The following is a 15,819-nucleotide window of genomic DNA, read 5'->3' on the forward strand; positions in this document are numbered from 1 at the left end:
CTAAACTGTGTTTAAAAAATTGAATATATTTACTTTATGGGCCTCAAAACAAGCAGAATGCCACAAACACTAGTACACAAGTAATATCAGAACAATATGAATATTGGTACACAAGGAATATTGGTATGCCAAAAATACTGGTACATGAGGAATACTGGTATGCTAAAAATTCCGGTAAATGAGGAATACTGGTATGCTACAAATACTGGTAAATGAGGAATACTGGTATGCTACAAATACTGGTACATGAGGAAAACTGGTATGCTACAAATACTGGTAAATGAGGAATATTGGTATGCTACTAATACAAATAAATGAGGAATACTGGTATCCTACAAATACTGGTAAATTAGGAATACTGGTATGCTACAAATACTGGTAAATGAGGAATACTGGTATGCTACAAATACTGGTACATGAGGAATACTGGTATGCTACAAATACTGGTACATGAGGAATACTGGTATGCTACAAATACTGGTAAATTAGGTGTCACAGAATGGTGTAAATGTTGTTAATTAAATACATGTACTCGGGTTTCGTTTCTTTTTCTCTGTACAACGATACCCGAGGGTGATTATAATATGGTCTATGTATTTCGAAATCGTGAGTACGATTCATCCTGTGCCACACGTGCAAGGTGCCTTTGATAAAGAATAACGAAAATTCTAAAGGTATAAATACGTTACTACATGTAAAGGACCTTTACAATACTAATGGTTTTGTCAGCAAGCGGCCTGCTAAAAGGATTCGCACAACTCCAGCTGTAGGGCTGAGTGAGTGAGTGTTTTGATGGTAGGAATATCCGGGGTGTCCGGTGTTGTCAGAGGGTAGAAACGTCCGTTTGTCCGGAGCGTTTAAGGTGCCGGAGCGTCTAATGTCTAGCGTCCGGAGGGTCCAGAGGGACTAAGGTGACCCAGCTGTAGAGCCGTCAAAGGACCAGGGGGTCCGGAGGGTCTAATATTCCAAGTGTCCGGAGGGTCTAATGTTTCAAGTGATCATAGTATTCCGAGGATCCGGAGTCTATATTGGTTGTGAAATTGATTCAGAGGAGCTGTGGAGCGGATATGGTGCACGTGTGACGGAGTGCATCTCCACACATGTATTTTTAGCTGTATGCTAATTTTGGGTTAGTAAGACCCAGTGTATTATTCAGGACTAGAAGGATAGACTGTATTGTTTAGTGACATAATTTCGCTACCTGAGCGAATACATTTTTTACTATGTGTAAACACTTACATTGTTTACTATTTGAGTGAACTATATTCATCTTTCCATTATTGAATCATTTGTGAAATCATTTATCCTGTATTTTAGGGTTACTGAACTAATTTATTTGTATATTTTTTCCATCTTTGAAACTGTGCGTTTTTATGTTAAATAGATCCAATATTTGGATTATAAATACGCACACATCTTCATAATCCACTACTCATATAAATCGCCACATTAAATCATATATCTGTGTCGTCAAAACGTGTTCTGTTGTTAATCCGAAATATCCCACCCGGTTATCTTGTTACAAATGGTGTCAGAAGTGGGATCATTTCGGATATAACAGAGCACTGAAATTGTTTTACTATATTTGTATGCTTTCTGTGTGTTTCAGATGCGTTTGAACTATTGTACGGTAGGACAGTTCGTGGTCCTATGCGCATACTTCGTGAACTGTGGACAGACGAGGTCGCGGACTAAGAAGTTAAGACCACATACCATTACGTAGTTGATTTGCGCGAAAGATTAGAAAGTACTTGTCAAATGGCGCAAGACGAACTCGCGAAATCTAGTCGTAGGTACGCCAAGTACTACAACCGAGGAACTCGGAGTAAAAAATTTGACGTAGGCGATCAAGTGTTGGTGCTTCTCCCAACGAATAACAAGCTGCTAGTCCAATGGAAAGGGCCATATGAAGTCAGACAGGTGAAAGGCGAAATGGATTATATCATTGATATGGAGGGGAAGTCCAAGACATTTCATGCCAATATGCTTAAACTCTACGTAGCGAGACCTGGACAAACGATTGATAAAGGGATTTTGAATGTAGTATGCGTTGCGGTGATAGAGGATAGGTCTGGTGACGAAGCGGAATTCGTCCCCAGCACAGAAATACCCCTTGAATACCCCATGGACGTTGGTAAAGAAAGTATTGACCAGATAAATGTATGCCCTGAGTTATCGGAGGGTCAACGTACACAGATTATGGAGGTTTTGTTCAAATATCCAGATGTGTTCACGGACAGACCAGGCTGTACGGGTCTAATTCGACACGAGATCAAATTGAATACCACTGAGCCTATCAGGATTAAAGGATATCCGATACCCTTTAATGCACGGGAGACAATCAGCGAAGAAGTGATGAAAATGTTAGACCAGGGAGTGATCGAACCTTCAAACTCCCCATACTCGTCCCCCGTGGTGTTAGTCAGAAAGAAAGACGGGACCAACCGGTTTTGCATCGACTTTCGGCAATTAAACAAGATCACCATATTTGATGCAGAACCAATGCCAGATATGGAAAATGTATTTTCAAAATTGGCAGGTCATAAATACATTTCCAAATTAGATCTAAGCAAGGGATATTGGCAGATACCCATCGCCGATAATGCCCGCGAGTTGACGGCATTCGCAACTCCCAAAGGACTGTTTCAATTTAAAGTTATGCCTTTCGGTTTAGTCAACGCCGGTGCGTCGTGCATTCGTCTCATGCGCAAATTATTAAATGGAACGGAAAACGTCGACAGCTTCGTAGACGACATCTTTGTTTACACGCATACATGGGATGAACATGTTAAGGTATTACGGGATCTGTTCGATAGACTTCACATTGCAAACCTTTCAGTTAGGCCTACTAAGTGTAGCATAGGGTATTCCAGTCTGGAATGTTTGGGACATTTGGTAAGTGGACTAGGCCAGTTGCAACCTCATCCAGATAAAACAGGAGCAATCAGGGATGCCCCTAGACCAGAGACAAAAAAACAAGTAAGGTCTTTCCTAGGTCTAATCGGGTTCTACAGGAAATTCGTCCCCAACTTTTCGGCTATTGCCAGCCCATTAACGGATTTGACTCGGAAGGGGCAACCGAATAAAGTTTCATGGGGTGTATGCCAGGAAAAAGCGTTTAACACTCTAAAACACAAACTGGTAAGTGCACCAATTTTAAAGTTGCCGGAAATAGATAAACCTTTTGTACTGAGGACTGATGCGTCCGATACGGGTCTTGGGGCTGTTTTGCTACAGGAGCAAGGGGGGATGAAATTGCCCATTGCTTATGCAAGTAGGAAATTGCTCCCTAGAGAGGAAAAGTACTCCGTGATTGAAAAGGAGTGCCTAGGTTTAGTATGGGGAATAGGAAAATTCCATACATATCTTTTTGGGAGGGAGTTTACCTTGCAAACGGACCATCAGCCGCTTTTATATTTGAATAAAGCAAAGGTCACCAATGCCAGATTGATGCGTTGGGCGTTGTCTTTGCAACCATACAGTTTTCGAATCGAGGCAATTCGAGGGTCAGAAAATGTGGGAGCTGATTTTTTAAGTAGGGTGTAATTAGCAAATCATTTCGTTCGGTCTGAAAATTGGAAGTTTTAATAATGATTCATTGTTCACATTCCGTGATTGTTCTAAAAGTGATACCACTTTTATTTAGGGGGGAGGTATTGTCACAGAATGGTGTAAATGTTGTTAATTAAATACATGTACTTGGGTTTCGTTTCTTTTTCTCTGTACAACGATACCCGAGGGTGATTATAATATGGTCTATATATTTCGAAATCGTGAGTACGATTCGTCCTGTGCCACACGTGCAAGGTGCCTTTGATAAAGAATAACGAAAATTCTAAAGGTATAAATACGTTACTACATGTAAAGGACCTTTACAATACTAATGGTTTTGTCAGCAAGCGGCCTGCTAAAAGGATTCGCACAACTCCAGCTGTAGGGCTGAGTGAGTGAGTGTTTTGATGGTAGGAATATCCGGGGTGTCCGGTGTTGTCAGAGGGTAGAAACGTCCGTTTGTCCGGAGCGTTTAAGGTGCCGGAGCGTCTAATGTCTAGCGTCCGGAGGGTCCAGAGGGACTAAGGTGACCCAGCTGTAGAGCCGTCAAAGGACCAGGGGGTCCGGAGGGTCTAATATTCCAAGTGTCCGGAGGGTCCAATGTTTCAAGTGATCATAGTATTCCGAGGATCCGGAGTCTATATTGGTTGTGAAATTGATTCAGAGGAGCTGTGGAGCGGATATGGTGCACGTGTGACGGAGTGCATCTCCACACATGTATTTTTAGCTGTATGCTAATTTTGGGTTAGTAAGACCCAGTGTATTATTCAGGACTAGAAGGATAGACTGTATTGTTTAGTGACATAATTTCGCTACCTGAGCGAATACATTTTTTACTATGTGTAAACACTTACATTGTTTACTATTTGAGTGAACTATATTCATCTTTCCATTATTGAATCATTTGTGAAATCATTTATCCTGTATTTTAGGGTTACTGAACTAATTTATTTGTATATTTTTTCCATCTTTGAAACTGTGCGTTTTTATGTTAAATAGATCCAATATTTGGATTATAAATACGCACACATCTTCATAATCCACTACTCATATAAATCGCCACATTAAATCATATATCTGTGTCGTCAAAACGTGTTCTGTTGTTAATCTGAAATATCCCACCCGGTTATCTTGTTACATTAGGAATACTGGTATGCCATGAGCACTAGTACATCATTATAATTAGTGAATTTACACTTTGATGTGACATCATATTTGGGTGTATGATGTTTGTAGTTGAATGCATATTTACATGTGCAAATACAATAAACTTTGTCAAGACCAATTACATGTATTAGTTTGCATCTAAATATGCCACAAATAAACAAACACTGTTAAACCCTTCATACTTTCATCGGAAATGACACATGTAAAAATGTTTGGATTTTTTAATTTAGACATCGTGAAAAATAGACGTTGTGAAGAAGAGAAATACAAATCATAGCATAACAGGTTCTTAATATCTGTCTCTCAAACAGGTTGATAGAGCAAATATAATTTAATTTGCATTGTACATACCTTGAAACACATCAGGTGAGTTCTCAACTCGTCTTCATTCTAAAAAAAAACAGATACATTTAAATACTTGTTTGCCTAATAATATATATGAAAACTGTAGAAACATACTTTGCTTTTAATTGAGTTGCAAAGCAGTTTTACTTCAGACATATTATCATTTAAATATCTTTCTTTTTAAACAGTCTGAACTGTATAAAAAGAATTTTGTTATCTTGAAATTTAAACTAAAAATTCTGGGAAACCATTATTTTTTAAAAGTGGTAAAGGATTTTACACATCGACACAAGGTGAGGTAGCATTCTACTTAAATCCTTACTAATTTCCATCTGAATTATTGTCAGTGTGTTAATCCATCAAAAGTTGATTGCTTTATAGCCACTGTGTTACCCCATCAAAAGTTGATTGCTTTATAGTCACTGTGTTACCCCATCAAAAGTTGATTGCTTTATAGCCACTGTGTTACCCCATCAAAAGTTGATTGCTTTATAGTCAGTGTTACCCCATCAAAAGTCAATTGCTTTATAGTCACTGTGTTACCCCATCAAAAGTTGATTGCTTTATAGTCACTGTCTTACCCCATCAAATGTTGATTGCTTTATAGTCACTGTGTTACACCATCAAAAGTTTATTGCTTTATAGTCACTGTGTTACACCATCAAAAGTTGATTGCTTTATAGTCACTGTGTTACCCCATCAAAAGTTGATTGCTTTATAGTCACCGTCTTACCCCATCAAATGTTGATTGCTTTATAGTCACTGTGTTACCCCATCAAAAGTTTACTGCTTTATAGTCACTATGTTACCACATCAAAAGTTGATTGCTTTATAGTCACTGTGTTACCCCATCAAAAGTTGATTGCTTTATATTTTGAATATCAAACAGCTTTTGGCATTACATATAGGAATTTAGGATAACAAACTAGAGTTAATTTACAGAAATAAAGAGATGTAATTCTTGTGAAGATTTCTGTAATCCAACACAAATAAAGAAAGAATGCACTTAAATCTTGATTTCACTCCAAATTATAATGGACATTTTGTTAATCTTAAGTTGTATACCAAAGTCAAAAGTAACTTACTATATCCATGAAAGTTGCAAGTTTACTAATGGGTAGGGTTGTGTACAACTTCAGGTAACTGAAAAAGAAGTTCATCAATTTTAATACAAAAATTGTACAAGCCGCTAAACAAACTTTTATCTATGATTGCATGCAATCAATGTCAAATTCTGCACAGCAAAACTCATAACAAATGTTGACTATAAGGCAAGGTTTGAAAAATGGAAAATACCGACTGATTTGGATAGAAGTATCATTAGTCTTCTTCAAGCTAGTTCCTAGAAATGACATTGACATAAGAAGGCAAACCAGCAAGACATATCTTAAACAACAACAATCGTAATTATTTTTGGGACATACATTTTTCATACAGAAGATTCTTTTGTTATGGAAACTTCCCCATTTTTCATACGAATGACATCCCAAATCACAAGATTATGTTTGAGAATTAAAAAATATATATGAATATTGTAAAAATTGGTAGAAACAAATATAATGTTTACTAAAAATGTGTTCTGATTTCTGAAATTACTTCAAGAACTTTGGTAAATCTGAATCGTATTTCCAATCATGTTAAATACATAATAATCAGGTTTCTAATGGGTAAAAAAAAAACATGGGAGAAGAAAGTCTGAAGGAGAAGCAAGTGAGTTTGAGTGAGAAGTGAATGAGTCTACGAGGGTTTGCAGTGGAAGAAAAGATAGTTATCGGAGAAGTGAGTGACTTTAAGAGAGCTCGAGGGAGAATTATGTCAGAACTAATGCTATTATTTGATTTAAACATAAATCTGAACACATTAATCCCCGGCACCACGATTACGTGGCAGGAGGTAGTAGCCTACTGCTGAGCTCTGTAGCGTCAAGGTCATGTATGATACATTAAAGTGGTATAGAAAGGTAGACAGATGTAGCTCTACAATGATACCAAATAATATGGATGTTTTAGTTGCACTACAAAATACAGAGTGAAAAAGCTAATTTTTTGGACCCATTTTTTTTTCCACCCAAAATTTGATCAAGGCAGACCTGTCTGAACTGCACACAGACAGGTGAACCTTTGCAAAAAGTAGGATAAGGCTGACACTTGGAATAAAGACTGGTCTCGATACGAAAATGATGGGTTCATTAACCAAAAAAAAATATTTTAAAAAAACAGAACTCCAACTTTTACCCTTCTGCTCATGCGCGAGCAAAGCAAAATAACCAATGGAAAATGATGTTTCGAACATAACTAAGCATTATGCTAATGGAAAATCTGTTAGAAGTTGATGGTATAGGATGTATTCAGATACAGCTTTCAAAATGTGTTTCCTACTCAAATTTCAGGTGAAAATAACAAACACCTCCAGGGGTTAATGAGTTAACTATGTAGATGGAAAAGGAACATTACTGCATTATGCAGTACAACATTATCCGTTACTTGTGGTTGGAATATTGTACTGCTTGACATTTTATTATATGTATTGGTCTAAAGAATAAGAATCTTTTGAAAAAGTATGTTCTTGATACTTGTTAAAAACTGAAATCATTAACAACCCATGCAATGGTCAATTTAAGTAGCTCCTCTTTTTGGAAACAATAGCATTTATACAGAAAATATGTTAAAATCAATCACTATACACACAAAAAAGAATCAGATTTTGTGTTTTTTTTCTGATTCTAAATTGATCAACCAACTCCAGAAATGAAACCGATGCCAATCTTGCCAACTCAAACCAAAACTCTACATTTTCAGACACTTTTGTAGTTTTCTTTGCAAGATATTTTGACATTTAAACCAGTTAATCATTTTTTGCTTCCTAAAATCAAATAGTAACGATTCACTTATTTAGTTTGGAATAAAATCTAATTGAGTCATACATTTTTAAAGCACAAAGTGGCAGGATAAAGATGTAATGATGGAAGATCAAAGTCCATGTCATAATTATCCTTTTTCCAACTTATCATACTTTGAAAGTCATTGAATTTACAATAAAAATAAGTTTATTATTATTTACTCACTATCAAATGTAATGTATGCTTGTATAAGTAAGTTTGAGACAACATATTATAACTGCAAAGAAATATGACACATTTAGTGTAATTACATTGGATGTATGTGACTATGACACATTTAGTGAAATTACATTGGACGTATGTGACTATGACACATTTAGCATAATTACATTGGATGTATGTAACTATGACACATTTAGCATAATTACATTGGACATATGTGACTGACACATTTAGTGTAATTACATTGGATGTATGTGACTATGACATATTTAGTGTAATTACATTGGATATATGTGACTATGACACATTTAGTGTAATTATATTGGATGTATGTGACTATGACACATTCAGCATAATTACATTGGATATATGTGACTATGACACATTTAGTGTAATTACATTGGATCTACTTGACTATGACATATTTAGTGTAATTACATTGGATGTATGTGACTATGACATATTTAGTGTAATTACATTGGATGTGACTATGACAGATTTAGTGTAATTACATTGGATGTGACTATGACACATTTAGTGTAATTACACTGGATGTGACTATGACACATTTAGTGTAATTACACTGGATGTGACTATGACACATTTAGTGTAATTACATTGGATGTATGTGACTATGACACATTTAGTGTAATTATATTGAATGTATGTGACTATGACAGATTTAGTGTAATTACACTGGATGTGACTGACACATTTAGTGTAATTACATTGGATATATGTGACTATGACAGATTTAGTGTAATTACATTGGATGTGACTATGACACATTTAGTGTAATTACATTGGATGTATGTGACTATGACATATTTAGTGTAATTACATTGGATATATGTGACTATGACACATTCAATGTAGTTATATTGGATGTATGTGACTATGACACATTTAGAGTAATTACATTGGATATATGTGACTATGACACATTTAGTGTAATTACATTGGATGTGACTATGACACAATTAGTGTAATTACATTGGATGTATGTGACTATGACAGATTTAGTGTAATTACATGGATATATGTGACTATGATCCTGACAATCGTGTAGATTTTTGTTTAGTCTTCTACAATGTTTAGATTTTTCACACTTGATCACTACCCAAAGATAAAATGATGGTTATTATTTTGATTAATTACTTTCTTACTCAATCCAAATCTACTTATTGTTTTAAAACAAAAAATATTAACCATGATAATGCCTTCAATAAGATATCACTGTTTATTGGCCAAAGCAGTTGTCAAGTACAGCTTTTAAAACACAAAGTATCAAATGTTTTGGGTCTTCATAATTGCTTGTATCTTCGCATGTAAAATATACTGAAGCCAGTGGTATATGAGTCAAAAGCAAAATGTCTTCATCCCACATAATAGCAAAAATGAAAAACAACTGCTGAAGACAGTGGGATGTGAGCCTAAATTAACGTATCTCTGTTCCACCAAAATGGTATTTACTGGGATAAACATAAAGGAGGAAAGAAGGAAGTATAAAATGACATGAATGAGGAAAGGAGCATGTATAAAATCGCCTACCTTCTAATGGTAGGTATGTGTATCTGTTGAGACACCTCCTCGAGGAACACTTTCAGCTGCAATTGGAATGGCTCCTGTGACAGAAAAAGCAAACATAATTGCTCAGCAAAATCAAGTTTCATTCATTTGTCAGTGAGATGTCAAAATAAACTGGCAAAACATTTTTTCTCAAAATTACTTCAAATTTCATTCAAATCCTCATTACAACATTTTTCTAATTCCATGATAATTATTATCAAACTTTAATTCTCAGTGAAAAAAAGCATCTGGTGCTGAAACAAAACTCAAACCTGTGAACATTAAATATTATGCCCTGGAATATGAAATGTTACCTATTCGAAAACTCTCAGCGTTGGATGTATGCTAACCAATTTTTAAAAGAACCAATCAAATTCTAATTTTTTTATGCCAGTCTGATAATAATAATTAATTTGGACATGCATATGACACAATGTCTTGTTTTTTCAGAAAACTAACTTGGTTCTTATTAACCAGAAATGCTTACCCACACAGTTATTGGCAAAAGCCACTTCTTAATGTATGGACATGTACAATAGCAAGTCAATGCCACAATTTGTTTGTAAATCAGCTAACCTTGTGAAAATCTGTGATGTTCATAGTAGTATCATAGTTTGGTGGAACTGGAGACAAAAATTTGGGACAGGCAAAACCAAAGTTGGCTTCAAATTCAGCCACATCTCTGAAATAAACAGAATTTAAAAAAAAATAAAAACCGAGCAAAGCCAATATACATTACACTGATCAATCTTTTAGCAACTGTGGTGTTTCAAAACCAATTTAAAATGTTGAATCTACTGAAGATGTGCCAACTTAAAATATGTTTACAACTGAAAATTAGTTGTAGTGATTCCCACTTCCGCTTTTGAAACAGAGGATTTCCTAACGATTGAGATAATTTAACAAAATACAACATCTAAATGTACAGGCTTAGCATTTGTGATGCTCAATTTGAGCACTTTGATTTAGTAATGCAATTTCTAAGATGCACAATCTGAGCACATTTCATTCAGTGATGCAATTTCTGAGAAAAAAAGGAGTCTTTCTAGATCAGAACTGAACTTAACTTGCTATGTTAAGGAAGACAACTTAAATCATGTAGATCACATAACAGGCAAACTGGGTAAAATTCATCTACATCCATGAAATTTCATTTCCACTTGTCAGGAAAGCAAAGCTCACTTTGCCATGCTAATAAAATGATGAGTACCATCCACCTTATACAGATGTGGGAGGTCGCGGGTTCGAACCCCCCCAGAGTCATACCAAAGACTTACAAAAATGGTACTAACAGCTGCCTCACTTGGCGCTCAGCATTAGAAGGTTAGTGTTAGGACCGGTCGGCCTGATGCAGGATAATGTGACTTGGTGGGACATCATGCTACACATATGTGGCATGATGCCCCAGTGCTAGACATCACTATAAACAGTCACACTGTAGACATCGCAGTGATACAACTGAAAAATTGTTAAAGCCATATTAAAAATCTAAATCACACACACACACACTCCATCTTCCATTTTGCCACTGACATTCTGCCCAAAATAGTGATTTATTTTAAATGGTGTTTTAGCATTAGAACCTATGTTTACAAGCATAAAAGGAACTGTTTCGCCATAACAAAATTTAACTAATAACTAAATTTCCCAAACTTTCTCATCACCACAATAATTAGAAAATAGGTTAGAGGTTGCTTCAAATGAAATATTAAGTCTTGTATGATCAGTGAATTACATACACGTACAAAAATAAAATGTGCATTCTTATTAAAGTCTTAGAATACAAAGAACTAAAGCTTTACTAACCATCATACTAGCTCTGAATTTAATGTTGACACACAGATTTTCATACTAGCTCTGCATTTCATGTTGACACCCAGATTTTCATACTAGCTCTGCATTTAATGTTGACACCCAGATTTTCATACTAGCTCTGAATTTAATGTTGACACCCAGATTTTCATACTAGCTCTGCATTTAATGTTGACACCCAGATTTTCATACTAGCTCTGAATTTAATGTTGACACCCAGATTTTCCTACTAGCTCTGCATTTAATGTTGACACCCAGATTTTCATACTTTGTTGTTGTTGTTGTTGTTGTTGTTGTATGTTTTAACGCCATTTTTCAGCACACGATAGGCTATACATGGCGGCCAGTATTAATGGTGGAGGAAGAACCCAGGAAATCCCCGGAAAGAACCACCGACCCTCGAGAAGCTACTGGCAAGCTTTCTCACATACCCACATTGGCCGAATCTGAGACTCGAACCTACGCAGACAGAGGTGAGATGGCAGTGATCCGTAACGGAGAGCGCTTTAGACCACTCGGCTAGATTTTCATACTAGCTCTGCATTTAATGTTGACACACAGATTTTCATACTAGCTCTGAATTTAATGTTGACACCCAGATTTTCATACTAGCTCTGCATTTAATGTTGACACCCAGATTTTCATTCTATCTCTGAATTTAATGTTGACACGCAGATTTTCATACTAGCTCTGCATTTAATGTTGACACCCAGATTTTCATACTAGCTCTGAATTTAATGTTGACACCCAGATTCTGAGATCAAAGCTGTTCTTTTTGTTTGGATCTGAAATATCTGGAAATCAAAATAGATTAAGAAATATTTACTACTACAAAAACAACCTGTCTTGAGAAACCACTTCCTTTGCAAATATACAATAGTCTCTCAAGAAAGGTGATGTCTCACATGAGGTCTGCACAGAAGGGTCAGTTTTCAAGATCAAAATTCAACCAAATTTGACAACACAAAAATGGTGGTTTGCGACATGTATATTTACCTAATTTACATACTGCATCATCCAATTCTACCTTAAAGATACTGGGAAAATGGTAATCTGATTCATTTCACCTCATTTCTGGAGCCATCCAAATAAAATCAATCTGCACCCTGCCTGCAGACTCTAATGAGCCATTGTTACAAAGATATAAATAAGGAAAGTAGTGTTTTTAAATGATTTTGTGGTACAACTGTTTACAGCAGTAATTAAAGACATAATCTGCCCAAGAATCATGATCACAGGTCATGTTTAGCAGGTGGTTGCTCATGACAATGCATTTATATATTTAAATTGATCTATGAACAATTTGCTCAAAAGTGACAGGTGGCTGCCCATAAGAGAGGTGGCACTAAAATATCATGAATCAAAGGATGCCTGACTGCAATATGGGTGAAAAGACATACTGCTCTTTGGAAATCTTGCAGCCATCTCCACCTGCAAATTTGTAACAAACTCGTGGCTGATCAAGTGTGGGCTTTTTCTCCTTGAACCGTGTTGCTACATCACTTTTTTGTGACCTGTCATCACTATGGTTTCCTTGAGGTACAGAATGTTTTTCAATGCATGAGAGGTACACAAATTCAATCTATGAGTCATACAATGAATGCTGATCAAGTGTGGGCTTTTCTCCTTGAACCGTGTTGCTACATCACTAAAAATAATATGACACTACAGTCTCTGTTAGTTAAAGTCATTCAATTATAGGAAATTATTCAAACAACAGCGACTGTATCATCATTTCAAACACACAAAAACTTGTTACAATGATACTGAAATGAGACCTTTCTAGACAGGAAAGAATTTCATCACAAAAGAAATAGGTACCAATAATCCAGATTGATTAAAAAAGAAAAACGTTATCCACCATTAAACGCTGACAGGAAATTATCATATGATGACTAGCTACAGAATGCAATTTCATTGGCCAATCACGATGCTAGGTGCTATTTTTAGTAACTAAGGAATTCCTCAAGATATGCACTGACTGGAATTTAACCGATCATGTTTTGGTTGCTTGTTAGTAAACACAATTTTTCCATCTAAATTTCAACAGAAAAAAATGTAAATAAAAGAAAAGAACTTCCTGAAATTCCTCTAAAGACGCCCTTGACAAATATGTTGCGTTTCCTCCTACTCTCATGTTGCCAACACCAACACCCAAAAAGTCAACAAAATCCAACAGTATGCCATATTTTAGAGAAGCAATATTCTCCTTTGCCAAGTAATGGGCAACTGACATAGCATAAATAATTGATTCAGATTTCTTGCTGATAGCTGCCATGCATGCTGTACTAAGATTTTCACTTAATTTCAAATCCTGAATCGCTTGTTTGTGAGCTGTTAATTCAAAATGTCTGTCAAGGGTTTATGTCCTGAAATTAGCATTTCCAAGTGTGAAATAATTTCTTTGTCAGTTTTTACACACCATCTGCAAAGCATCTATTTTTTTTCATTCATTTGCAGCTATAGTAGATTTTGTTTTCAGTCTGGAAAACAAACCATTAACTGACCAAATGGATGAATAATAATTCATTCAGTGGCACCCTAACTACAAGAGTAACTAGTCTTACCCTTTCTGCATGCGGAGCATTTTGTCAGCAAATTTCTCTCTAAGCTGGGAGTGGACACTCTCATCAATACGAATAGGATGCAGGACAAGACAAATAGCCAGCAGAGTGTACATCTTGTCATTCATCTTTGTTATCTACAACAGTCAAATGTATTAACTTATTAACTTGGGCCTAACAGTAAATGTGATTTTTAAAAAATGGAAATATAATGCAAAATAATAATGTTTAATTAATTACATAACAAAAACTCAAAATTTTCAGACTATATTACACAGAAGTATCATCATATGCTGCATATCAGATTTGTTGTTGTTACTGTTCTAGGGTTTAACGCCATTATTCAGCACAAGATAGGCTATACATGGAGGCCAGTATAACTGGTGGAGGAAGAACCCTGGAAAACCCAGGGAAGAACCACCGACCCATGAGAAGCTACTGGCAGGCTTTCCCACATACCCATGCTAGCTGAGCCTTGGACTCGAACACACGCAGACAGAGGTGAGATGGCAGTGATCTGGAATGGTGAGCGCTTTAGACCACTCAGCCACTCGGGGCCCTGCATATCAGATTAAACTGTTGCACAGTTAAATGACTGAAAAATAGATTACTGCTGCTATGTTCATATCATTTACTTAAACTTAAATTTGTGCTGTTTATGGTTCAATCTTGTCCTTGTATAGAGAAAGTGATGATTCAGCAGTATAATACTCAAACAGAAACAATAAAATCTAAATTTACTTTTGAATCTCAATCAAAATGAATATTTCATGCAACCAAGTATCATAAACAAAAACCTAATCTTGTTTCTAATTTAATCCCATACTTTAAAAAAGAACATGTGTGCTTACAAAAATTATTATAGGATTAAAAGTCCATGGTTGGATAATTATTGATGTGTAAATTTTACCTAAATATTCACAAAGTAAATAAAGTCCAGGTAAAATTTACACATCAATAAATACCCAACCATGGTCATATAATCCTTGCAATTCAAATTTACTTCCTTTCTGTCAGTTGATTTCATCAACAAAACATTCAATTTTAGGTAGCTCAAAGTTTTCTTTCATTACCCAGTTCTCTGTGACAGAACACAGAGCTCCATCTTCCCTAGCCAAAAGTCATATATTTTCATACAGTAACATAGGGTAGGGTCTCAGACCGGGTAAGGCCAGTGATCTAAGGAGCTTGTTATGATCATTGTTTTTAATTTTAAAATACTGGTTGATGATGTCTTTAATCCAGGCTATTCCTGTTTTTAAGATTAGGCATATGGCATATGGCACATATTGTTATAGCATTCATTGTTCTTGCTTTCTATGCATTTTGATCTTTCAAAAGCAAACTTATGTCCATTTTTAGTGAGATCCCTTGCTTGTCATATGACCCCGACTATTAATAACAGCTGGTAGAACACATTGTTGAAGCAAAATGCAATAATTTCTTAAGAATGGCTTGTAAAGCCTGCCATATGCTTTCTTTGGCAAAAGGGATAAGTGATGGAGGAAGGTTTAAACTCTAATGGATAATTTTAATCTAAGGTTTGTAAATTTTTATCACAGGGATGGGTGGGTAGGGACTTCTTGTTATTATTATGGTGTAAGGTATTTTTATCGATAAAGCTTCACATAAATGATCTGATAATAGGGAACTGATAGTAGTCCACAGAATTTATTGATGTGTACAAATTCCAGATCAGTATCACATGACCATTTACATCCAATCAGATTGAAGTAAAAACATGGTCCA

The 15,819-nt window shown here is 35.7% G+C and overlaps 1 protein-coding gene across 1 annotated transcript in view; it reads right to left on the reverse strand.

Moving 5' to 3' along the window:
* Positions 1-15,819, reverse strand: part of LOC149802423 (eukaryotic translation initiation factor 3 subunit L-like) — an 83,998-nt gene that overhangs the window by 12,337 nt on the left and 55,842 nt on the right. Inside the window, exons 12-16 of the mRNA XM_089951630.1 lie at positions 14,074-14,207; positions 10,271-10,376; positions 9,677-9,750; positions 6,150-6,207; positions 5,071-5,109 (exon numbers count right to left, since the gene is read on the reverse strand). Coding sequence (XP_089807756.1) covers positions 5,071-5,109; positions 6,150-6,207; positions 9,677-9,750; positions 10,271-10,376; positions 14,074-14,207 — 411 coding nt within the window. The remainder of the gene's footprint in view (positions 1-5,070; positions 5,110-6,149; positions 6,208-9,676; positions 9,751-10,270; positions 10,377-14,073; positions 14,208-15,819) is intronic.

Source organism: Sinohyriopsis cumingii, chromosome 3, assembly GCF_028554795.1.
Source record: "Sinohyriopsis cumingii isolate HCF-2022 chromosome 3, ASM2855479v2, whole genome shotgun sequence".
Lineage (NCBI taxonomy): Eukaryota > Metazoa > Mollusca > Bivalvia > Unionida > Unionidae > Sinohyriopsis > Sinohyriopsis cumingii.